The sequence below is a fragment of the Dreissena polymorpha genome, chromosome 2, assembly GCF_020536995.1.
Source record: "Dreissena polymorpha isolate Duluth1 chromosome 2, UMN_Dpol_1.0, whole genome shotgun sequence".
In the NCBI taxonomy this organism is placed as follows: Eukaryota; Metazoa; Mollusca; class Bivalvia; order Myida; family Dreissenidae; genus Dreissena; species Dreissena polymorpha.
The window spans coordinates 29,750,315-29,776,514 of NC_068356.1; the positions used below are offsets into that span (position 1 = coordinate 29,750,315).

General features: G+C 35.7%; 3 protein-coding genes across 20 annotated transcripts in view; 2 read left to right on the forward strand and 1 right to left on the reverse strand.

Annotated features, from left to right (window-relative positions):
• Positions 1 to 51: 51 nt before the first annotated feature.
• LOC127866415 (uncharacterized) lies at positions 52 to 2,176 on the forward strand. Its single transcript, XM_052406920.1, has 3 exons — positions 52 to 214; positions 571 to 855; positions 1,088 to 2,176. Exons 2-3 carry the CDS (start codon positions 633 to 635, stop codon positions 2,071 to 2,073), a joined length of 1,209 nt encoding a protein of 402 aa, XP_052262880.1. The 5' UTR covers positions 52 to 214; positions 571 to 632; the 3' UTR covers positions 2,074 to 2,176.
• Positions 2,177 to 8,767: 6,591 nt separating this feature from the next.
• LOC127866405 (protoheme IX farnesyltransferase, mitochondrial-like) lies at positions 8,768 to 22,674 on the reverse strand. Its single transcript, XM_052406906.1, has 6 exons — positions 22,391 to 22,674; positions 17,335 to 17,803; positions 13,745 to 13,869; positions 12,450 to 12,520; positions 10,885 to 11,117; positions 8,768 to 10,585 (listed from the first exon to the last, which is right to left on the reverse strand). The coding sequence occupies exons 1-6, from the start codon at positions 22,547 to 22,549 to the stop codon at positions 10,152 to 10,154; spliced, it is 1,491 nt and encodes a 496-aa protein (XP_052262866.1). The 5' UTR covers positions 22,550 to 22,674; the 3' UTR covers positions 8,768 to 10,151.
• Positions 22,675 to 25,482: 2,808 nt separating this feature from the next.
• Positions 25,483 to 26,200, forward strand: part of LOC127866408 (WD repeat domain phosphoinositide-interacting protein 2-like) — a 33,615-nt gene continuing 32,897 nt past the window's right edge. For all 18 annotated transcript variants that reach the window (XR_008042982.1, XR_008042983.1, XR_008042984.1 and 15 more), the window contains exon 1: positions 25,483 to 25,688. Coding sequence is in view for 2 of the 18 variants with exons in the window: in XM_052406910.1 (XP_052262870.1) it covers positions 25,618 to 25,688 (71 nt within the window). In the remaining 16 variants the exon portion in view is untranslated. The remainder of the gene's footprint in view (positions 25,689 to 26,200) is intronic.

The following is a 26,200-nucleotide window of genomic DNA, read 5'->3' on the forward strand; positions in this document are numbered from 1 at the left end:
ACACACTTTTACCCCTACTACGAGTAGGAAATCTGTACTACTTCTCTAGAAAATACAATTAGAACTCTATGTGCGCCATTTCACATTCTACAAACACGAGTTAAAGAAGCTTACAAAGTGATTCGCATAATCATGGCAGCGTGATTGGGCAAAAGAAACCCGTGCAAAAGCATTGCTTTGCACCAACGACTCTAAAGATTATTTCAATCATGGCGTAAGTAAATTTGACTTCTTTATTTGATATCTTATTTAAATTGTGATTTAAATTGTGTTCTTGTTTTAACACGTGGCACTTGGTCTTTCGTTGAATGTACGAGATCCAGACTTAACAATGGTCTAGTATAAGCATGCAAACAAACAAATTGTAATATTTACTATTCTTTGTAAGATAAAATAAGATTAAGTTAACTTGGCTCACATTTAATTAAAAATGTGCTTTGAAGATTATATTTTTAATAAATGAAGACGAAACGAAGCTAATAAAAGACTGGTTCCAACCGCTTGCTTGAATAATGTTTATTTGTATTTTTGTAACGTAAATGTCTCAGAAGTAACCTTCGGTGTTTTCAGGTCCCCGACCATATTGTTCCTGGCAATTGCCACACACAGCTCGTTAACAAGCACATACGAAGATGATGAGAATGGATCTCTTCAACGATTCGATGGAATTCAGGCAACAGTCCTGCTTTCTGGACGACATGTTAGGTCTGTCGGCAGATACATTTGCCGCTGACCTTGGTTCCGAGAGTAGCATTCTTGATCTAGACCTTGATGGGCCTCTCAAGCCACTCGAGTCTCGCCATCGGGATGTCCAGCAATCTCTGGAAGACTTCCTCCTTCCAGAACCTGCTGGAGGTAAGCATCTGTTATATTGCTGTGATTTTAGAAATGCAGCTGTAGTAATAGGTTTTAACAGACATATTGATAACATATACCATGTTTTTGATTACATGCCTCACAATCCATTCAACTTACATCACAGCAGAAAAAATAACATCCTTTAGTTACAGACTCATACGACTATTAGTCAATTAAACACATTTTCATTTCAATTGATAGTCTAAATGTATAAAATTTATCATTTCAGATCCACTTGGGGATGACTGGATGGAATCTGTGGACATCAGATCCTTTCTGGATACAGATAAATCATTTGAGGAACAACCTACTCTCACAACGAAATCATTTGAGGAACAACCTACTCTCACAACACCTGTTGTTGTCCAGCCCTCCGTTCTTCAACAAATGTCACAAGTAATAACCTACACAACTTCAAAAGAAGACGACGAACCAAGGAAGGAAGGAATGAAACTTGCAGCCTTTGAACTTCTCAAAACATTGCTAACTGAGAACTGGGCACTCAAAAATGCTGTCGCTGTTGCAAAAGTTGAACCGGTTGTCAATATCCAACCTCCAACTCCAAAAGTGTCGATTTCTTCAGCAACTTCACCCATTGCTCAGGTGCCGAATATAGACTTCTCATCTTTCCTGGAGGAAAGCATAACATATGATGTACACCTGGAAGATGACGTTCAAAATTCAATTCACGATTTCATTGAAATGCCAGAAGATGCTCCCATGATTGCCAGCATTGAGCTGCAAGACTTCAACATTAAGGCTGAACCATTAACGGTGAATAATCCAACATTTCTTGATGAACCAAATTCTTTCTTGTCCAGCTCATCTGTGGCAGATGAAAGTGACAACCTTAGCACCATTGACACAAGCTACTTTAGTGACGACAGCAACATAAGTTCTGTTAAAAGCAGTCAAGTCTCTGAAAAGGACTTCACAAAATTAAAATCAAAAAGAAAGTCAAGGTCTTCTACTTATGATTCTGAATATGAACATGTGTCGGATAAGAAAGTTCGTAAGAAGATGCAAAACAAGAATGCTGCTACTCGGTATCGAGAGAAAAAACGTGCGGAAAAAGAAACTATACAAGAGCAAGAAGCTAGACTTGCTGATAAGAACAAGGAACTACGTGAACGAGTGGATTCTATACAGAGGGAGATCAAATATATGAAAGAACTGATTAACGATATTAACAAAGCCAAGAAACACTGCACGTGATCTTAAATTATTTTGTTTGCCATTCTGTAAATATATCTTTAAATTTATTTTTTGACTGCAATTGTGTTTATGTTGTCATGCAATAAAATATGTTGTAGAGGTTTTTGTGTGCTTTGCCTTCTGTACAGTTGTCAAATTAAATTCGAAAGCAGTTACGTTTCAGGGATTTCCCTTTCCAATAATATACTTAGTCTAAAATGTTACATGCTTTGGCTAAATTCTACACATGTTATCAGGGGCGGAAAATTGTATTGACACAAGGGAATTTACCTAAAGGTCTTTTCCAACAGGACAAGTGAAATCAATCTGTTAAAACATTTTTTACGGACCAGTACCAGTAGGACTGTCTTTTCTTGCAATAAATATGTGAGACCATGTCCCAGGTAAATATTGGATCATTGATGTAATATTTGAACGTGAAATATGGTGTTGAACCGCAGTCGGCATGCACTGCAAGGACAAAAGCATGTGTATGCAGGACGAGAGAAAATTGCAAGGCACTGGGCCTGCAGGATGAGTGCAGTGCTCGGGCTAGGATTTGAAAAGGGCAGGGGGGCTTTTTTGTCATAAGGGCACTTTCGACGCGCAGTATTTTGTCAAAAGGGCACGTTCAACGCGCAGTATTTTGTGAAAAGGGCACGTTCGAGCGCGCAGGTGTTTCTGGAATGCTTTCTATTGCATGTTCATTTATATGTTATAAATTATTGTATTAATCCCATTATTATTAAACCATTCAAATATAATGTCTACAATGAGGATTAAACTATTTACAATGTAATAAGAGATTTATGAATTATCAAAGGTAAAAAAAAAAAAAAAAAAATTTTTTTTGAGGGGGGGAGGCAGGGGCGATGGTACCGCTGGCAAGGTATAGTTGATTTCTACCGGTACCGCTAAGGATGAAAACATTCCTATATATATATGGGAGAATTTTTTTTTGATCCCTCGCGACAAGCCTACCCACTAGACGTGGTCTTCCCATAGGCAGAAGCCGAAAGTCGCGGGACATCGGGCGTTTAATAGCTGAATATAATTTAGTGAATGAGAGGCAAGACATTAATAAATAGTAGTTGACAAGTAAATTCATATTGGATAATATATTTCAATGTTAAACAATATTCTGACCCAACTGGACGGTCAATGTGTCCATTCTGGTTCTGAGGTCTTGGGAGAGTCAGCGTGCAGATTGTTGTTTTGTAGCCTCTGAGGCTCTGTGTGTATCTTCACACGATTCTGATTCGGAATGTACCAAAGAATCAAATGGGATATACAAGTAAAATGGATGCTACAGAACCATGTAGTTTAAAAAAACTGAATGGATTATGTGCAGTCGACAAAAGTGAGGTTCCAGTTGTTATAAATTTCAGGCAGAAAGTTAGTAACTTAACGACGACACAGTATAATATACATTTTATCAGAAAAACTAAGATGATAATTATATGCACCAACTTAATTGATGAATAACTCGAACTGCATTATCATTCCATATCTACGATCCATTCCACTTTTCCAGCTTATCTTGGTTCCTGGCTATTACTAGTATTCAAATCTGCCTACCCTCCCATATTTTGATGTTGTGAAAAAGTGGATTGACACTAATAGGCCACTGTCATTTAATTAATATTTATCATGGCAAATGTTGAAATATCTTACAAGCAGACTGCCAAACAACAGAACACATCAGCCTTTGCTAATTTATGATATGAAATGATTGACAACTTGGTATCCTGTTCTTATTGATGATGTCCACCATGAACCTATGGCATAAAAGAAAGCAGTCTCTTAAGTTCATGTACTAACAAGTACAACACAGTACACATTGGTACATGCAGCTTTAGTATTGTTGTCTCTTGCATAACTTGTAAGATGGAAATAAAATAATTTGCTAATTTGCTTCTTGAGTCATCGTACACAAAAAAAATGTTATTCAACACGTGTAATTGTTTGCATCTCGAAGAATTAGGAACTAGTCAGGATGCAGAAATCGGGACAGGTAATAAGCATGCACAATTGACATTGAACATTTGACATGTTAACTGATCTTTCAGTAAAGGGTGTATGGCCGTTGCATGAATTTGACTGCTGGTCAGCATCCATTCAACTAACACAATAGTTTTAATCGCAACGTTTCACAGAAATTTAGATTGGTTATTTCATTGCTCAACAAGAATGAGATCGCTATTGTGGTAGGCTCCTTGGACTTATCAAAGTGCTTAAGTTGTTCGCTATTGCATAAGCTTAGACGCAACTCAGTTTTCAAGATTATGTTATAGTTTTATATATCGCAAGTTTGAAATGAACACAACCCATTCAAATTTAAAGAGCGTGTCTTAAAGCACATGTCGTGATGTGTGTACATCAACCCATTCAAATTTATAAAGAGAGCGTCTTAAAGCACATGTTGAGATGTGTGTGCACTGTATTATGCTCATATTTATGTTATAGAGATAACTTAGACAAAATAAAAACATGTGTCTTTCTTTGCAATTGGTTGCTAAACTGGCAACCATCTTTAGAATTGTGGTTGCCTTGCTAAAGAATAACAAGCCATAAATCATGTACATGTTGTGCTATGTTTATCTAATACTTTATCTTTTTATGCCCCCCCGGATCAAATGGTCGGGGGTATATTGTTTTTGGCCTGTTTGTCTTTCTGTCTGTCATTCTGTCCCAAAACTTTAACCTTACAGTAAAGTTTTGCAATAACTTTTGAAATTTTGAACATAGCATTTTGATAATTGGCATGCATGTGTATCTCATGGAGCTGCACATTTTGAGTGGTGAAAGGTCAAAGGTCAAAAATTTAATATAGTAAAGTTTTGCAATAACTTTTGAAATATTGAACATAGCAACTTGATATTTGGCATGCATGTGTATCTCATGGAGCTGCACATTTTGAGTAGTGAAAGGTCAAGGTCATCCTTCAAGGTCAAAGGTAAAAAAAAACGCGCATTAGGGGGCATTGTGTTTCTGACAAAACACATCTCTTGTTTCTTTAAATTATTGAGCAACAATTTTGCCAACATGACAGACTTTAATGCATCATGTCTTGTGAGCCGGAATTGAATCATTTCCTAGGTGCCAATTTGTATTCTATGTTTAATTGGATTGAGTTATTCAAGCTTTGAAAAAGCTAGTTGCCCTGCTATAGCCCAACTGTAACCAACTTTTGAAATTAAGTTTCCTGGGCTTAAATCTACTGGCCCCAGGCTTACAGGCAACCACTAAACCTGTAAGTTTTTCATGATGTAAGATCTGACAGTCTATTGAACTCGTTCAATTTGCAAGTCTGAAGACATTAAAGGGCCTTTTTACATTTTGGTAAATTGACCAAAATGTTGTCGTATTTTTCAAACTAAGAGGATTGCTTATATAAAGTATAAAATACATCTCTCATTGTTTGGCCGAGTGGTCTCAACTATATACTTTTATTCCAGAGGTCAGTGGTTCGAGCCCAGTTGAGGGTAACTTTTTTGTTTCTTTATTGTTATTCTTGTTTTTTACATGGAGCTTTTAAGATCCAATTTTAACATTTATCAATATTAAGCTTTTAATGACAAACTGTGAAAAGGTCCCTTTAAGATGTTTCCTAAAAATGCCACAATGTAAAAATTTATAACTCATTGGTTGTTAATTTGATTTAAAAGTGATTTTGTCAGCGAGGTTACTTTGAAGTTATTATCACTTTTTTATATCTTTTTTCAAATCATTAATAGAAAAGATAATTTAAGCTTCATTTTGGCAAAACAGGGATTAATGCATATGCATTAATTGTCATCCCAGAACCATAGACTCTCTTTAAACGAAAAACAGCATAAAATCAGAAAGTGTCATCCTTGATTAGCTTATGCGTATTGCACAGGCTAAACAGTGTGCACAGGCTTATCTGGGAAATCACTTATTTGACATGCATTTAGCCCCGTTTTCCCTGAAAGCAGCCAATATGTACAGATTTCATTTCAATGACAAACTGGCCAATGTCGTCGCATAAGCTGTTAAACACTATTGATTACATACACACACACTCACTCTCTGCAGTGTATCAGTGGTGAAGTATAAATAGGCAGATGCGGTGGTAATCGTTCTTAAGGTAGATAAGAGCAGACTGACTTGCATCGCATACCACTAACCTTACTTGTCCGCAAGCGATTAACTAAAAACTTGATTTGTGGTTTGGGGAAGGAGGGACATGAAATGTTCCATATCGACTTGTATAACATTAACTTGTGAGAAACCACAAGGCTGTCACATTTTATATGTGAATCCAATCATGGTTCTTAACCAAGCATATTATCATACGAGATAAATACTGGCCTTGTCCCTGGGTCAATGATAATTGTTTTGCAAAATAACTACAAACATCTTCTCTACAAGGTCAAGAACAGGTGAAATATTTGGAAGAAAGGTGAAACATTGACAAGTGGAATTGTAATGATTTAGTTTATTGCAAAATAATTGAATGGCATCAAGTGACAAACTGTAAAGGAGTTCTTGCTTATATCATTGAATTCTAATTAGGTTTTGGCGCTATTTAGTTTTAACAAGAGCACCGCCTTGCGGGTGCAGACCGCTCATCTATTTTCTTTTTAAAGGTGAAGGGACTCTCATTTTCAATCACAAAGGAGGGAGGGGTGGAGTGAAGAGGGGTGTATAGTGTGGGGTTGTGGACATTTATTACATTATCTTCCAAAAAAGCGAAAAAAAAAAAAAAAAAAAAAAATCGGGGGCGGGGGGGAGTTGGGGGGTGGGGGGGCAATGGGGGTGGAGGTATTTTTTGGGTGCGATGGTTTGACGGTATTTCAAACATAACCGTTTAAAAAAAAAATGGGGGGGGGGGGTATAGTGTGAGGGTGTGGTGGTAATTTGTGAGATGATCTTAAAAAAAAAAAAAAAATCAAAAAAAAAAATTGGTGGGGGGGTGGGGGTATAGTGTGAGGGTGTGGTGGTCATTTGTGAGATGATCTTAAAAAAAAAAAAAAAAAAAAAAAATTAGGGGGAGGGGGGGGGGAGGGCACGGGGGATGGTTTGGGTGGAGTCTATTGTGGTATGTCAGGTAAGAGTAGTTTCGTCAAAGTATCAATCAAATCTAATCATAAATAAAGAAGTTATGGCAATTTTAGCAAAATTTTATAATTTGACCTTGAGAGTCAAGGTCATTCAAAGGTCAAGGTAAAATTCAACTTGCCAGGTACAGTAACCTCATGATAGCATGAAAGTATTTGAAGTTTGAAAGCAATAGCCTTGATACTTAAGAAGTAAAGTGGATCGAAACACAAAATTTAACCATATATTAAAAGTTACTAAGTCAAAAAAGGGCCATAATTCCGTAACAATGACAACCAGAGTTATGCAACTTGTCCTTTTACTGTACCCTTATGATAGTTTGTGAGTGTTCCAAGTATGAAAGCAATATCTATGATTCTTTAGGGGTAAAGTGGACCAAAACATAAATCTTAACCAAATTTTCAATTTTCTAAGTATAAAGGGCCCATAATTCCGTCCAAATGCCAGTCAGAGTTACATAACTTTGCCTGCACGGTCCCCTTAGGATAGTTCTTAAGTGTTGCAAGTATGAAAGCAATAGCTTTGATACTGTAGGAATAAAGTGGACCTACCACAAAACTTAATCAAATTTTCAATTTTCTAAGTATAAAAAGGGCACATAATTCTGTCAAAATGCCAGTCAGAGTTACATTACTTTGCCTGCACAGTCCCCTTATGATAGTTAGTAAGTGTTGCAAGTATGAAAGCAATAGCTTTGATGCTTAAGGAATAAAATGGACCTAAACACAAAACTTAACCAAAATTTTCAATTTTCTAAGTATAAAAAGGGCACATAATTCTGTCAAAATGCACGCCAGAGTTATCTAACTTTGCCTGCCCAGTCCCCTCATGATAGTAAGTAAGTGTACCAAGTTTGAATGCAATAGCATTGATACTTACTGAGAAAAGTGGACCTAAACGCAAAACTTAACCAAAATTTTCAATTTTCTAAGTATAAAAAGGGCACATAATTCTGTCAAAATGCACGCCAGAGTTATCTAACTTTGCCTGCCCAGTCCCCTCATGATAGTAAGTAAGTGTACCAAGTTTGAATGCAATAGCATTGATACTTTTTGAGAAAAGTGGACCTAAACGCAAAACTTAACCGGACGCCGACGCCAACGCCGACGCAGACGCCAAGGTGATGACAATAGCTCATAATTTTTTTTCAAAAATTTTGAAAAGTGTAGAACAACTGCTCAACTTGATGTGCCTGTGTCATATATTTATGAAGCTGCTTTATGGTAATACACCTTGAAAATTATATGCCCTCATAAACATGAAAGAACCAGAGATGTGTTTGTTAGAAACACAATGCCCTCTAATGCGCTGCTTTGAAGCCATACATATGACGTTGACCTTGAAGGATGACCTTGACCTTTCACCACTGAAAATGTGCAGCTCCATGAGATACGCATGCATGCCAAATATCAAGTTGCTATCTTCAATATTGCAAAAGTCATGACCAAGGTTAAAGTTTTGGGACACATACACATACAATGACAGACAGGCCAAAAACAATATACCCCCAATCATTCAATCAGGGGGCATAAAAAGAAGTCCTTTTTTATATAACAAACTTTTTTGTACAGGTCCCTGTCTTTTTCAGGCATAGCACATTTGTTTTTTCTAAATAAGTATGCAGACAAAGTTTGTTAAACCCATTTATTTATTACAGAATTGATCTTCTATTGATAACTTGAACTCAAGTTTAATACAAATTTATCTCAGACTTCAAGGTATTGTCAATATGTTTACTTTTAGCCTTAAGAAGTTCACCAAATCAAACATAGGTTAGAAAGATCAGATACGAAGCAGTATTACATCATGGTAAATGATAATTGTCAGGCACTGATAGTCTATAAGGACTGATTTTAAAAGGTGTTCTAAAACATCCACTGGCATCTTGCAATACTGGGTAGTTGCATTACCCATGAATAATTCCTATGCACAATTCATTTTGACCAGCTGCAAAAATTTTACCAAGTATATGGCTGCCAATTAACAGGTTTCATATTTCAATAGTAAATAAATGAATACACACGAATTTTAATTCTTGAAAAAACTACCAATCACAAAATGAAAGACAGAGCACACAATATTTTACAACTGTTCACTTCAGTGGTTTATAAAATTCAAAAGGTTGCATTAATAAGAGACATAGATAATGTTATCTACGTCTCTGCATCACTGCAGTTTATTTAGTTTCAATTCTGGTCTATGCAAAAAAAATTTTAATCAGAAAAACAGGAAGTAAAAAGGCATACAAAGAATTTTGACATTGTAGATCATTTTAAATATCATACGAACCAAAGCATACACTGGGTTCCTATTTTAATTACCGGTAATATTAAATTAACAGACATTGTGACAATGTTTTCACATGTAAATGTACTAATATTTATCCATAAATAATTTATGCTCTAACCTTAGAACTTACTATGTGAAAGTAACATTTTTTAATAAACACTTCGCATAGTTTTAGGCAAATATAAATAGTGACTGTATATTAACGGTGGCTGTGGACTTATATTGCCCAAGCATCTAAACTGTTCACATGCCCTTTACTAAAAACCTGTGATACCTGTCTTATACACACAAATGTAAAGCTTGCATGAAAACCAAATAGCAGCAAAAATTAAATTGACAAGAAAAACAGTTATTTGTCCATGACAAACAGACACTGGTATTTCTTTTCCTATCAAACATGTTGCAGTACAATCAATTCTCATTCGATAAACATGCAATTAAGATGTTTCAATTTTTTAAATCATTTTTTTTTCATTGCATAAAAATGAGTAATAAAATCCAACAAACTATCATAAACAATAATACTAAACTGTTTTTATAAATAAGAAACATTGAAAGTGCCAACATTATATTACATCTTGAACATTATAATGTTCGCTCTACAAAAGACAATTGATTAAATGTTCTGCTAAATGTTGAGCATTGCACCGTAGACAATTGTTTTTCATTGCCAGGAAATTAAAAAGCAGACATCCTCATTTTTTTTTTAAAACTAAGATATGCTTTCAGGAAACAGAGTCTTCATTCACATTCCCCAAGGTCAAATGTTCTGTTGCATTTTGACTGTTGTTGCGCTTCTTGCATGCTATCATTAACACCAACAAAGCAGGAATGTGGACTAAAGTGAATCGGAACAATTTTCTTGAAGAATTGCTGTCTCCTTTCCAGTAGAAGTTCCACGCTAAGTACGACAAATACACATTCAATGGTATTGAGTATCCCACAAACCACCATGATGTGAGGTCTATCAGTGGTGCCAGTGTGCATAGTGGTATCATGCCAATACTGTGACGCAGTGCGACACGTTTGCAGAGCTCTGGTCGAACAACGCTCGCCATTCTGTATCCACCTCGTGAGTAATCTGGTCGCAGATTCCAGCTGAGAGAGTTGAAATGTGGAAACTGCCATGAATAGAGTATAGCAGCTAGCAGCCAAGCACCTGAAAAGGTTTAATTATTAAGAGTTTGATCATTTATAATAAATTCTTTTCTTTTCTAAAAAGATTTTACAAAATTCAACAATCCTTGTATAACATACATGACAACAAGGATCAAACTAGTGACATCAAACACGTTAGAAGATTGTTCAAATCATTCTGATAATGGTACTACAGTTTACTCGTATATAATATATATAATTCTTTAAAAACCTGCACTTGTCATGCAAACCATTAAAATTTTCTTCTTATAATATTACAGTAAATTCTAAACTCTGTCGGCCAACACAACAGTCACCTACCTGGGTCAAGATATCCTGTACATGCAGTCCAGCCCATCATCGGTGGTATAGCTCCCACAACAGACCCAACCCAGGTGTTGGCAATGCTGTAGCGCTTCATGGGAGTGTACACCAGTGTGTACAGGCCGAGGTTGAAGGCCCCTAGGCAGGCAGTGAGCGAGTTGACCCCTAGCGACAGGACAGAGATTCCCATTGCCCCAGTTATCACAGCAAACGTTGCAGCATGAAGTGGGCTGAAAATGTATCACTCTTTAGGTTGAAAAAGTGCTATTTGTACAATGGTTATGTTCCCTTTAGGTAAAAAAAACAATCTATTGTATTTTAAATAGTAAGCGGGTATGTTCAATATCACTTGGGAATGGTTGGGAGTGTAATCTGCTCATAATTTTGGAACTAAATTGTCAAAACATTTTAGAAAAAAAAAGTTAACACTAGAAATGTGTCATACAAACTGATGCCTCCACAACTCTGGTTAGGACATAGACAAATCAACTATATTTTCAACAGTAAACAAAAAGACAACAGGCCTAAATTCAGCAAAACGTGGCCACCATTTCAGTCCTGACTTTACAATAATATCTAAATTTAGGTCATTATATTGTGAAAATGAGAGCGAGATTCACCGGGTATTTAAGGGAAGTTAAAAAAAGAACAAATTAGGGACAAAATATTATTTATTGGAGGAACAGACATAAGGCCTTACTTCTTCCAAAACTCATTGCAGCTGAAATTCCTTTCTTTATGATCATATGCACACAAAGGTCATTCAACTGTGAAAAATTTAGCAGGATTCAGCAATTAGGAGGATTTGAAAACAAGAAATGTTGGGAACGGTAACACCACATTATTAACACCAATGTTCAACTGTTTTTATGACTGACTACCTTATCCACGAGTTCTGCCCTACTCTCTTTTTTTCAGATTCTTTTTTTCAATACTTGTGTTTTACAGTATGTCCAGCTAATATTGTAACAAAGACGTTTTATAGCACATTTCTATCATGTTATTGCATTCATATTTTACAATGAGGAGATAAACCAACAACACATTCATTTGTGTTGATTGCAAATAATTGTAGTGTTGACAAGCTTTTGACCCTCAAACCTAGTTTTTGTTACCATGTGACCCAATTTGGATTTCAACCTAGATGTGACCTTTAAAGTGTTCACAAGCATTTTTATATTTCACCTAGTCACCTAGGTTTTGACCTCACATGACCCAATTTGGAACTCTGGCAAGATAATATCAGTATAACTGTTCCCGCCATGTTTGAGGGAAATAAATGTGAATGTTAATCAAAGGTACGGTAACAGACAACGCAGGATGGACCATGAACAGGTAATCAAAATCTCTCATCATGAGCGTTAGAAGTCTACCAACATACCCATAGATCTGCCTATTCAAACCAATAAACCTGCCTTTTTCTATGGGATATCACCTCCAATTGGGAGAAAGAAAAGAGAGGCAGGTATGCTAATGAACCTGCAAGACATAAAGACTAAAAACTTTCAGCTGGATGTTGAACCTACCCATATCAAAAGCCATTTACATGTAGAAACAAATACCTAAGGTGTCCTCTGACAAGCACTCTGTTCTTTGTTCTGTTCATCTGTGCGTCAAATGGCACTTCAAAGTACTGTAAACACATTTAAAGTACAATTCAGTGTAAGAAGAGACAAAACTCTACTTTGACGTTAAAACCTGTACATATTAATCAATCTGAAAAATTTTAAGTGTAATTGCAACTATTAATTCAATTTCTGCCAAGCTTTTATTTTTAAATATTCATATATTAGTATCTATAGACTGCATTAGTTAGGCTGGAGTTCTCCAAAAGCCAACTTCAAAAGCACTTAACCATGTTAACTCCTCATATTTTCAATCAAATCAATTAAATTCAATGTACAATAATTTGACCATTAAATGTGTACTGTAATTACTGTATGTTTTCTTAGATTCGAAAAATATTCACAAAATACAAGTGTCCAAAAACTTAGAGTCGAAAATTGAAGTGTCTGAAAATAGCGTCAATTGTATCAACGACTACTGTAAATAGCACGTGCTTGTAAAATACCATGCCTTAGAGTATAAGTTACAGTTATATATGTTTGCACTGCATTTTATTTTTTTAAATGCTTTATTTATTTGACAGAAATTTACTACAAGGTTGTACTTTGACCAACAAGTTCAAAAAGGAGCATCTGATGTACCGATACTCGCTAGTATGAACCTGTAATTAACGCAATAAAAAAAGCAAACTATGAATTCTTTGTTTGTTCATTTCCGATAGTTGTTGTCTAACACCTTCCATTGTTCGTAACTTGCAATATGGTGCATCACACTTTGAAGCGTTTGGTATTTGTCACAGTTATTTTACTGAGAAGGGGTAGTGCCATTGCGGTAGAACATTGAACTATTAATTGGCACTACCCTTGGTAATTGTCATAACGCTTATGCTATCGTGCGAAACCATTGTTTAATACCGGTTTATAAGGTTATTTATCCAATAACGCAAATGTAATGGTCCGTTACCCTCAGGCATGCACCTCCCATGTTAAATGATGTTAATCTGGTTGTAAAACCCCATGATCGAAGTGTCAGTAGATATCGAAAACAGGGCCGAAATTTGGTAAAATAGCGCCGTAATATATACTGTCCAAATACTTAGAGACATTAATTATGGACGAAAACTCGTGTGTCCGAAAATTAAGAGACACGAAAAATAATTATTTTTGCATAAAAAAGGGGTGTCCGAAAACTTAGTGTCCGAAAACATAGAGTAATTACGGTAATAGCTATTGAAATGCAGGTAGCAGAAATGCATTCTGAAAGTCCCTGTTGAACCATTCTAACACCGAACCTGGTTAATGGCATTTGCTGAGCAGGAAGTGAGTGCGGTTCCCACAGTACATAGCAAGAAGGTTCCCACACTGAATGGGTCTGGGGCAATGCCATAACCTGCCATGGTAGTTATCACCACCAAACCTGTAGTAAAACAGCATAATGATAATATATTGGTACACACATCCAAAAGATATGTACATGTACAGTAATGTTATGCTTACTTGTAACATGTACTTTTGTCAACACTAGATGCCTGATTGCAGCATGTCGAACAAGGTGTTAAGAATGGTTGTAATTGTTTAATAACACTGCGATAAAAGTTACAGTCGAGAAAAGCTATATATTCTAATGTGACTTTTGCCTTTGAGCTCTGGACACAAGTTATGTGTGCAACATGCAAATATTTTTTTTTAATTGGCAGACAAATGATGAAGTAAAGGCTGCACTATCAGACTCATAGTGACCTGAGAGCTATGGGAACAGGATTCATATGGAAAATCATTGACATGCTGATTTGTATGGCTTTTTTTTGTAAATTGCTTAATGATGAAGCGACAATCAGGACAAGCTATTTGAATGCTTATGTCTTACCATTGCACACTTAAATATTACTTTTCTGTTGAAACTGGGATGAGGTTTAATTATTAACTAGATTTAAACTTTCCCAATAAATTAAATAAAATACAGTCTGAAGAATGAAACGAGGGCTGTTTGTAAAACATGCATGCCCCCCATATGGGCTCTCCGTTGTAGTGACAGCCATTGTGTGAATATGTTTTTTGTCACTGTGACCTTGAAATAAAATCCAATAAGTATCATGGAATCATTTACTTATTAATACTAAGATGAAATTCTCTATACCTTCTGTCTACAATTTATGACACTTATGTCGATGACCTGTGAAATGTATCCAATTAATAGTGCAAAAACCAATCAGGAGCTATACTAATCAATTATATCCATTATATGATTGAGTCTTTGATTTTTTGGATTCCTTTCACACATTTTGACTTATTTGACAATATGTGAAACATGCACACAATTTGTAATGTTTTATTTATTAATTAATGGTAATGAAACATGTTACTTATAGCAGTTAACTGCCCTAGTCAATGACCACCATAGATAGCAATGCAATCTGATTAAAAATAGCCAAGGCTAGTGTTGTGTATTGGGCAAATGTATACAAGTGCAACTTTACCACATGACCAGTATCATGTGTTTACCACACACAGAAGTCAGTTATGTAATAGACCATTAATTCCACTCCCAACTTTGGCCACTTGCCAAGATACTGACCAGTATCAGATGGGGTTGTGAAATGGTGTAAACAGTGAACACCAGTCCATGTAATACTGGCCTACCACTTGTAATAGTTGGTTTGGAGTTAATACAGTTATGCATGTACAAATGAGACATTAAGCTCAAAAGTTAATTATATGTGCGCTCTGAAAACTAACCAGAGGAGTGGGTTGAAATTTACAATCTTTACTTGGCATTTGAGGAAATTTGAACTCTCAGGGTTTGGATAGAACATCCCCAAATTAACTTTTCTTTACACTGTTGTTATTTTTGTTCAATACACAAATATTAACCTAACTTTACAAATCCTGTACAGTAAAGGAAACTAAATCTAAGTTGATATTTTAATATGCTTGATCCTATTTATGTATTAACATTGTTTTATACATACAAACTGTGTTGCTGTTTTTCAATTAACAAGCAGATTAAAAATTAATTATATTTTTATGTATAATTTGAATTGACAAAATTAAATGCAAGATGCGTAGCAAGAATTACATGTTTGATTTATTGTCAGTGAACCGTGACATTTTCTCAATGTTTTAGACCACCAGTTTGTCAAAGCTATCAACATCTTGGATGGTCAAGCTAAATAGAATTGACCCAGCAAATCACAACTGTCCTGTTGCCATATCATATTACATTGGTTTTTTAAATGTTAAATTCTCTCGTCATTTCCATAAACATAGTATTTACTGGCACAAAAACAAAGGCTTATACATCATTATGAATGAACATGTGTCAAAAATTCATTTTGTAAGTCTCTTAACTGGACAGTGTGGAAACAGAATAAAATATGGGCTGTCCGTTGTAGTGGCAGCCATTGTGTGAATACGTTTTTTGTCACTGTGACCTTGACCTTTGACCTAGTGACCTGAAAATCAATAGGGGTCATCTGCGAGTCACGATCAATGTACCTATGAAGTGTCATGATCCTAGGCACATGCGTTCTTGAGTTATCATCCGGAAACCATTTTACTATTTCGGGTCACCGTAACCTTGACCTTTGACCTAGTGACCTCAAAATCAATAGGGGTCATCTGGGAGTCATGATCAATCTACCCATGAAGTTTCATGATCCTAGGCGTATGCATTCTTGAGTTATCATCCGGAAACCATTTTACTATTTCGGGTCACCGTGACCTTGACCTTGGACCTAGTGACCTCAAAATCAATAGGGGTCATCTGCGAGTCTTGATCAATCTACCCATGAAGTTTCATGATCCTAGGCGTATGCATTCTTGAGTCATCATCCGGAAACCATTTTACTATTTCGGGTCACCGTGACCTTGACCTTTGACCTAGTGACCTCAAAATCAAAAGGGGTCATCTGCAAGTCATGATAAATCTACCCATGAAGTTTCATGATCCTAGGCGTATGCGTTCTTGAGTTATCATCCGAAAACCATTTTACTATTTCGGGTCACCGTGACCTTGACCTTTGACCTAGTGACCTCAAAATCAATAGGGGTCATCTGCGAGTCTTGATCAATCTACCCATGAAGTTTCATGATCCTAGGCGTATGCATTCTTGAGTTATCATTCGGAAACCATTTTACTATTTCGGGTCACCGTGACCTTGACCTTTGACCTAGTGACCTCAAAATCAATAGGGGTCATCTGCGAGTCATGATTAATCTACCCATGAAGTTTCATGATCCTAGGCGTATGCATTCTTGAGTTATCATCCGGAAACCATTTTACTATTTCGGGTCACTGTGACCTTGACCTTTGACCTAGTGACCTCAAAATCAATAGGGGTCATCTGCAAGTCATGATCAATCTACCCATGAAGTTTCATGATCCTAGGCATATGCGTTCTTGAGTTATCATCCGGAAACCATTTTACTATTTCGGGTCACCGTGACCTTGACCTTTGACCTAGTGACCTCAAAATCAATAGGGGTCATCTACGAGTCATGATCAATCTACCTATGAAGTTTCATGATCATAGGCGTATGCGTTCTTGAGTTATCATCCAACAACCACCTGGTGGACGGACCGACATACCGACCGACCGACCGACATGAGCAAAGCAATATACCCCCTCTTCTTCGAAGGGGAGCATAAAAAGATAATACAGATAATACACAACCAATGAACTGCGATTGTGACAACTGTATCTTAATCTCTACAATCAGGCTTAAGAAAAATCAATCAGTATAACACAAGGACATGTAATTTGAAAATATGATTGTGATCAAATATAGAAAAGCTACAAGCATGAGTGACTTGTGTTCCATGACATTCACACAAATGATAGTAACTTGTTACTACAAAATATGCTTCATGTATAACACCCACCTGTCAGTCTTATTTTAGAAAGCTTCATATAATATTGAGGTAACTTTTTGTAGTCTAATCTTGTGTCCCTCCATAAGACTTCATTTATGGATTCAATATTCTGCCCTGGGTTTGTATTATCTACTTCCACCTCTTCTTCATAATCCAAGTCAATTACAAGCGTCTCTTTTCCACGAGGGCTGCGAACATGTATAGGCTTTGTCAATTTTACATTTTTATTGAAATCTACAGTTATGGATGACTTTCTAATATAAAGAAAAACTTCTTCAGTCAATTTACTGTTTAAAGTCTTTTCTTCAAAGTCACCATTTTTCTTCATATTTTCTTCCTGATCTGTCACTGTGTTTCTAACATTTTTTGGCACACGTATCTTCACTGTCTTTCTGTTGGTGTCATCTTTGCCTTTAGCTAAAGCATGTGACGTTGGTATGTTTTCATCTTCTACAACTACATCTGGTTTGGTTGCATACTGCAATTACAAGAGTAAACAATATAGAATATTTATTTTTTATATCTGTACAAATGATAACCACATCCTCACATTGCAGAGTAAAAAGATTCCTATACATGAAGTAAGGACAGTCCAATCATATTACTGGATCAAAACTTGGAATTGGGGCATATTCATTAAAGTATTAACTCTTACGTGACTGCTGCATGTGAATGTGCTTTCAAGAACTTTGACCTTTTTACATTAAAAACAGAACAGAAAAACAACAAGAAAGTTATATTATGGTTCATGATAACATAAACCAATTGAACAACCAACATCATATAATAATTAGGCATAATTGAAATGAGTGTGTCAATCAAGGATGGAGAATATGTTGTATAATCAAACAACAAATATTTTTTAGACATTTACACATGAATGCTTATCATTGGATCAAGTGTTTGTAAATTGGAGTTTGATCTAGTTTCAAAGTAAAAGTATTGTAAGGTCATCATAAGTTAAGTACATATATTTTATATTCTATTCGCACAAATTGCTTAGGAACATAAATGTAATTTGATTTATTTCTTACAAATGGAACGTATTCTTTGCAATAAACATAATTTTATTTCAATAATATTAACACCACTTAGTTGGGTGCAAGTCAACTCATACCTAAGTCAACCTGTACCTTGGTCAACTCGCATGCTTTTTGGTCAACACATAGGTGTTTTATACCCCACAAACTAAGTTAAGAGGGGTTAATAGGAGTGAACTTGTCTGTCAATCGGTCGGTCTGTCTGTCGGACCGTATTAAGTGTCCGCTCTCTAATTCAAGTAGTTTTATCCGATTTTCACCAAACTTTGTCAGAAGTTGTATCTCCATGATGTCTAGGCAAAGTTCGAACATGGGCCTTGCCGGGTCAAAAACTAGGTCACGGGGTCACTTAGTGCGTTTTAAACATTCAGCATGTTGTCCGCTCTCTAATTCAAGTAGTTTTCAACCGATCTTCACCAAACTTGGTCAGAAGTTGTATGTAGATAATGTCTTGGCCAAGTTCGAACATGGGCCTTGCCGGGTCAAAAACTAGGTCACGGGGTCACTTAGTGCGTTTCAAACATTCAGCGTGTTGTCGGCTCTCTTATTCAAGTATTTTCATCCGATCTTCACCAAACTTGGTCAGAAGTTGTATCGAGATGATCTTAAGGCCAAGTTCGAACATGGGCCTTGCCAGGTCAAAAACTAGGTCACGGGGTCACTTAGTGCGTTTTAAACATTCAGCATGTTGTCATCTCTCTAATTCAAGTAGTTTTCATCCGATCTTCACCAAACTTGGTCAGAAGTTGTATCGAAATGATCTTAAGGCCAATTTCGAACATGGGCCTTGCAGGGTCAAAAACTAGGTCACGGGGTCACTTAGTGCGTTTTAAACATTCAGCATGATGTCTGCTCTCTAATTCAAGTAGTTTTCATCCGATCTTCACCAAACTTGGTCAGAAGTTGTATCTACATGATGTCTAGGCCAAGTTCGAACATGGGCCTTGCCAGGTCAAAAAACTAGGTCACGGGGTCAATTAGTGCGTTTTAAACATTCAGCATGTTGTTTGCTCTCTAATTCAAGTAGTTTTCATCCGATCTTCACCAAACTTGGTCAGAAGTTGTATCTACATGATGTCTAGGCCAAGTTCGAACATGGGCCTTGCCGGGTCAAAAACTAGGTCACGGGATCACTTAGTGCGTTTTAAACATTCAGCATGTTGTCCGCTCTCTAATTCAAGTAGTTTTCATCCGATCTTCACCAAACTTGGTCAGAAGTTGTATCGAGATGATCTTAAGGCCAAGTTCAAACATGGGCCTTGCAGGGTCAAAAACTAGGTCACGGGGTCACTTAGTGCGTTTTTTTAACATTCAGCATGGTGTCCTCTCTCTTATTCAAGTAGTTTTCATCCGATCTTCACCAAACTTGGTCAGAAGTTTTATCTAGATGGTCTGAAGGCCAAGTTCGAACATGGGCCATGCCAGATCAAAAACTAGGTCACAGGGTCACTTAGTACGTTTTACACATTAAGGATGGTGTCCGCTCTCTATTTCAAGTAGTTTAAATCCGATCTTCACCACACTTGGTCAGAAGTTGTAACTAGATGATGTGTAGGTAAAGTTCGAACATGGGCCATGCCAGGTCAAAAACAAGGTCACAGGGTTACTTAGTGTGTTTTAAACCTCACCATGTTGTCCGCTCTCTAATTCAAGTAGTTTTTATCCAATCTTCACCAAATTTGGTCAGAAGTTGTATCTTGATAATGTCTAGGGCAAGTTTGAATATGGGTCATGCCGGGTCAAAAACAAGGTCACGGGGTCTCTTAATGCGTTTTAAACATCACAATGTTGTCCGCTCTCTAATTCAAGTAGTTTTAATCCAATCTTCACCAAACTTGGTTAGAAGTTGTATCTAGATGATGTCTAGGTCAAGTGTGAATATGGGTCATGCTGGGTCAAATACTAGGTCACGGGGTATCTTAGTGTGTTTTAAACCTCACCATGTCGTCCGCTCTCTAATTCAAGTAGTTTTCATCCAATCCTTACCAAACTTGGTCACAAGTTTTATCGAAATGATCTCTAGGACAAGTTTGAACATGGGCCCATTCAGGGCCTAAATCTAGGTCACGGGGTCACTTAGTGCGTTTTTTAACATTCAGCATGGTGTCAGATCTCTAATTCAAGTAGTTGACATCCGATCTTCACCAAACTTTGTCAGAAGTTTTATGGAGATGATGTTAAGGCCAAGTTAGAACATTGGCCTTTCTGGGTCAAAAACTAGGTCAAGGGGTCACTTAGTTCGTTTTAAAAATTGAGCATGGTGTCTGCTGTTTTTTGTGAAGACGACATGCAAAATATTATGTGTCAATGCAGTGTGGGGATAATAGTCACGTCTGTGACAAAGCTCTAGTTTGTTTAACCCTCACTTATTGAAGTCAACTTATAACCCCCCCCCCCCCCCCCCAACAAAAAAAATCCAAAATAGATGTAGGATAGAATATGATAATCAGTATTTAAGAATAAATTATAGAGATGATGGCTCTTTTTCTCTTTATGTTCCCACTTAAATTATCTAAACATATGGTTGTCTGACACAATTAACTTCTCTTTCACACTTGTAGACGGTGTATTTCACAGGTAACATGAAGTGTGTGAAAGGTGTTATATACAATTGTTTAACCAGGGGTTTTTTTTACTAAGAAAGTGACGCCGATATTCGGCGTCTTCCCCTACCAGAATTTTTCCCCTAAAAATACCATTTCCCCTCCAAAATTTTTTTTTTTTTCACCAAAATATAATATTTTACCCTCAAGGAAATGTTTTTTTTTCTTTTGGGAAGTCGACACTTATCCAATTTGTACCATGTACAACGATCTCGCTCTCTCTCTCTTCCGACGAACACTCAAATCTGGGAATCCCAGTGATTCTATATATAGCTCTTAAATTACGTCATGGAAACCGGGCAACTAATCGTATTAATCATGTGACTATTTTACTGGATTCCGGTCTTGCGCGAGAAGGGTGTTTCGTCAATTAATTACCGGAAACTAGTCGAGTTTTCATCCGGGTTATGTGAAAGCCAAGATAAAAACGTTAAAACAGAAAAAAGTCTCACAATTGGTGTTCATACACGAACAAAATAAAACGTTCGGACTCGGAAAAAATTAATTGCGTTGACGCATTTTTTAAGAATGAATCATCAAAAACCGTTGAAACCCAGCAGGATTCTGAGGTACATGTAATCAACATCGATTAATACTGTCGGATTATTGTGAAAGTAAAAGTAGACAATCGGCAGCTGCCGCACCTTTCCCTGCCAATACTGTAGCAGGTCTAGATCGTCAACCCATTCATCATGAAATTGAAATCATAGTATTGACATCGTTCCCCGGCCCCAGTTGAAAACATTTCCCATTATTAGATCTACACCTGCAACTTTTTTAGGACTTTGACTTTAATATCATACTTGTTCATGTGTTTAAGAACAAAAAGGTCAGAGACATGCCTCTTTTTCTAAAAAAAACCTGAAGTCTGTAGGTGAGTTATAGACATTGAAATGAACAGTTTTTATTTTTTCCCCAAATATGTCTCTTTCGCGCTCGATTTTTCCCTTTAACCCAGCGTCCAGCGTCTTCCCCTTTTCCTAAAAAAAACCCCTGGTTTAACGTACTTTAATTAATTTCCTAACATTATACAATTTAAAGTAATTGGTATGTTAATTAATCAGTTTTACTTCAATGTTTGTCCCTTGTGAAAACATGTGTTAACCAATGTAAATATATATGTCTGCTATATTTGTGTACATGGTGTAAAGTTTAAAAAAAATGTTATTTTGTGAAAACATGTTTTCTTTTTTTTTTTGTGAAAGAATTGAAATAAAAAATGTTGAACAAAACTCTAAATGTGTTTTGTATATGAATACACTACTCATCCAGAACTCAACAGATATCAATAGTTTTAATAAGGTAGAAGTCTGAAAATGTTAAAAGCCTATTCAGTGAACGACTCAAACGGTTGACAAAGTATTCGGGAAAATATTTTATAAACGATATTTCATGAAATAAATTGGATAAAGATCTCCATACGTTCAGGTATGCCCATGGTTGAGAAATGGAAGGAAACACTGCCACTGCCACAGGGCACTGGCAACGAGTTTTGTCGGAACCAGTTTTTGCAAGTGGTCTTTTTCCAATCAATGAAAACTGCTCAATCATAAAGATTTGTCTTCTCAGTAAAACAGTCATTTCAAACGTTTGATGTCATTCTTAAAATAAACACGAATAATTTATCTTAAGATCTGAGTTGTTGTCAAATTGGAAAGCAATGGAAGCTGCCATTTTGTTTGAAGGTGAGAAGCTGGTTCCCTTTCTTTTTATAGACTTGAATGATTGCGATAAAAAATCGGGAAAATACGGTCTCTTATTGCACCCAAGCAAACAAAAACAACCATGAAAGGTTGCACAACACTGTCCAGATAACAGGCTTCAAACTATTGTTAGCGTTCCCAACACGACGTTTATTTTAACTATTTTAACATCGGTTCACTCGATTGTACACTAATGAAAACATAGTTAATTAAGCGCGTGCTTTTTTACTTTTATCTTAAAACATGAAGAATAGAAATGCCAGTCTGTTTTAAATGTTAGCCCCTCTCGCAACATGACTACGAGAGATCATTTTATTTTATGGTAGTACACATGTTATATATATTTAAACGATTGATTGGAATCATTACATAACGTGAGATAATGAGGATTAAATAGCGACATTTCATTAAGAAAAAAATCGATGAACAAAATTGAACATTCAACATTATGATCTACAAAAAATATATAGAAATCGTTTTTATATTCGAAATCTTTTTTTTTCAAATCATCCATTTTCATCTTTTTAAAATCAAATTAACTTGCACTTTATTGTAGAGTCATACACATATTTTACTAGTCCTTATATTATTTGTTTGTTGTATTTTTCTGATGTCATTCATTTCAAAACGGTCGAGTGTTGAATACATATTGTCTAAATTGAGCAGAATGCAATATATTACAATACTGTATTTATGTACATTTAAGTACATTAAAGGGACCTTTTCCTTTAACTAAAACAAACATTTGCGAATCTAAAAGTTTTTTCTCAATTTACCAAAACGTAAAAATGCCCCTTTAAGGGAATATAAACTGTTAACAAGTAGTTATGCCCATCAATTACTGTTGCATACAGTTGGTTATATTTTGGTTAAAAAGGTTATGAATACATTTTCGTCAAAAACATAAAAACTTGAACACTGTTCAATTTATTGCGTGTCATAAACAGAATGTTGTATTCTTTCACACTACTTGTTTCCCATCTTGTTTAAAATCTCGTCATAAAATCAAATACACTTGTTAAAAGAAGTTAATTGTGTTTACGAGAACATGAACATTATTGATATTACTTTAGTATCATATCTAGCATTTGTACTATTAGTATTAATATTTAATAGATTACTATTTAGATTACTACTGATACCACAGTAAGTATGGTAAATTATTTCAACTAAAATCAATATGCGCATCAATAAAGTCATGCATGAGATTGATTTCGTGTATTACTTATATTGCGTTCTTTCTTTTATGGCGAATATATTGGACTTCATATGGTCGTTCATTCCGATATAAATACAAAAAGAAATTTAATGTGCGGTCTGAATAGTTTCTTATGGTGTTCTAAGAATCTAGGGTCCGAGATGTTTTGATAGCGGCTATACAGAAAGTTTTGTTAGCCTGTGAGTCCCTTAACTGATCATTTTGCATGGATTATTTCCATATCTAATTATATCAACGCCGTTTTTCATTTAGAAAACAATTGTCAATATTGTAATTTCATTATGCGATTATGGTCAAATGCAGCAAAAGTTATAGCAAATTTAATAGTTAACTTAGTAAATATTATCGTCTTGATAAAAAATATTTAAAACAATCTAAGCGTGTAAACAAAAAACGCGTTTAGTGTCAGCGCAAAAACCTATAGTCATTCCGGTAGGTAAAAAAACTACTTGTCACGTCTTCTTTCGACGGAGCGTATTTGTTCTTACAATCTTGCATATTTTTAAGTCTTAAAGGCTGTAATCATGAACGTGTTTTGTGTCGTTTTGTATATATTGTTCTGTATTGTATAGCTAGGCCAGTTGTCACTTTCCTAAAAACGACTAGTGAATGGTTTCAACATGATTTTAACATTTATAAACCGTCAAGTACGTGGTTTCTACCGTACAGTATTTGTTACGTGTTTTTATACTATTTTCTTAAACACGCACTATCTCATATTTTATCTGTAAACATCACAAAAGAGTGCTTATGTGATATGCATGATAATTCAGTTTGTAGTGGCAACACCATTTTGTTTGTTGTTTTTAAAACGACATCAAGCAAAAGTAAAAAAAATATAATAACATTCTTTTGTGAGTTCTAACTTAAACTACACACCAGAAAAAAGTTTTGAGATGTTCTTTATGAGCGACGTATTGTTGATATCCACTATTGAAAAGAACACAATCAGAGAGCTCCCGATTCCGTTTATAAAAAGGCTTCAAAGAAAACGGAAATGAGTCTATATTACTTTAATAAAAATATACTTTTGTTGAAAATTTATTTCCCGAAGCAGCCATTTTGCGTAGTACGTATTCGTTCTATTCGGATAACTAGTTTTTCCCAATTGAAATATAGTATATATTGTTTATACAATATACATTTTGAACATAAATGTATACGAATACTTTTTTCGTGTATAAATACTGAAATATAGTGATTAAACGTAATTAAATCCAATTTAAATAAAGATAAACATGTGCAAGCTTAGTTTTGTATATGCACTGACTAAACAAACATCCCCATTTACAGCTAAAAAAACATGGAGTGGGTACTAATATTTTGCACAGTCAATAGAGATTACGAAAAAAGTAGGAATAAAATAGTATCTAGAATTAAACTGGTACAGACTAAACGACAGAAATCATGTGGAAAAGTACAAAGTCAATGAACGATTTGGAAAATAAATTGGTGTTGCTATCATAGACATATGTAAATGTCCGACTGTTAAGTAGGAAGCTTGATAGGTTAACTGCTGTGTGCGCTCTAACCTATTTCCAGAAGGATAAAAAGAAACATATTCCGATTATGAGTAATGAACCAATCAAATCATTTGGAAATAGGTCATTTCTTAAAATGTCAACCATCAAAACAATCAGTTATGTTATTTAAGAAAATGCGTTGCAAGTTTTGCTGACATCACGGAGCACATATACAGCAGCGTCTCAAGAGGTTGGACCGGACTAATGAACCTAGCAAGCCAAGCAGGGGACGATCAGTCCGATCTTCTCTTTGTTAATTTTAACCAGGACTGCACGTAAGAAAGATTTTTTATAACAAAAGTCTTCATAGATCTATATTATGTCGTTTCAATATGGGAGTAACGCTTTATCAATCTATCATCAATTAGTCTTAAATAGGTGCCAATATGACCCATTCTGATAAAAGCACTGAGCTTACCAATATACAAGTTGTTTGAAAAAGACAGGCTATAGTGTAGAGTCAAACTAAAGCAAATAATTACAATAACAAACACAAAAAGAAACTAGCCTTATTTATCATATTGCAGATAATATTGGTTCATTCCCATAAACTTTGCATCTTGCTTTATAATACTATTATGATGGGATGTTGCTTAATACATTACATATGGTGAGAGTTGTCATTCAACATTGAGGGAATGATAATTAAATATCGGACACCTCAGTTGATTGAGAGCTGCTCAACTGGTTATTGGGTGCTGGAGGTTTCGGTAAATGATAAGTTCGGTAAATTGATTTATATAGTAAATGCCGTGGAGGTTTCGGTAAATTGGTTTTTATACAGGTG

What these genes read in the sequence shown, in the direction of transcription:
- LOC127866405 (XM_052406906.1), bottom strand. Translation starts at nt 22,549, where the DNA reads ATGACTGTTTTACTGAGAAGACAAATCTTTATGATTGAGCAGTTTTCA. An exon ending in AACCATGGGCATACCTGAAC is followed by an intron (nt 17,804 to 22,390) that starts GTATGGAGATCT and finishes TTGTAATTGCAG; the next exon opens with TATGCAACCAAACCAGATGT. An exon ending in TACAGGATATCTTGACCCAG is followed by an intron (nt 10,586 to 10,884) that starts GTAGGTGACTGT and finishes AAACCTTTTCAG; the next exon opens with GTGCTTGGCTGCTAGCTGCT.
- LOC127866415 (XM_052406920.1), top strand. Translation starts at nt 633, where the DNA reads ATGATGAGAATGGATCTCTTCAACGATTCGATGGAATTCAGGCAACAG. An exon ending in CCTTCCAGAACCTGCTGGAG is followed by an intron (nt 856 to 1,087) that starts GTAAGCATCTGT and finishes TTATCATTTCAG; the next exon opens with ATCCACTTGGGGATGACTGG.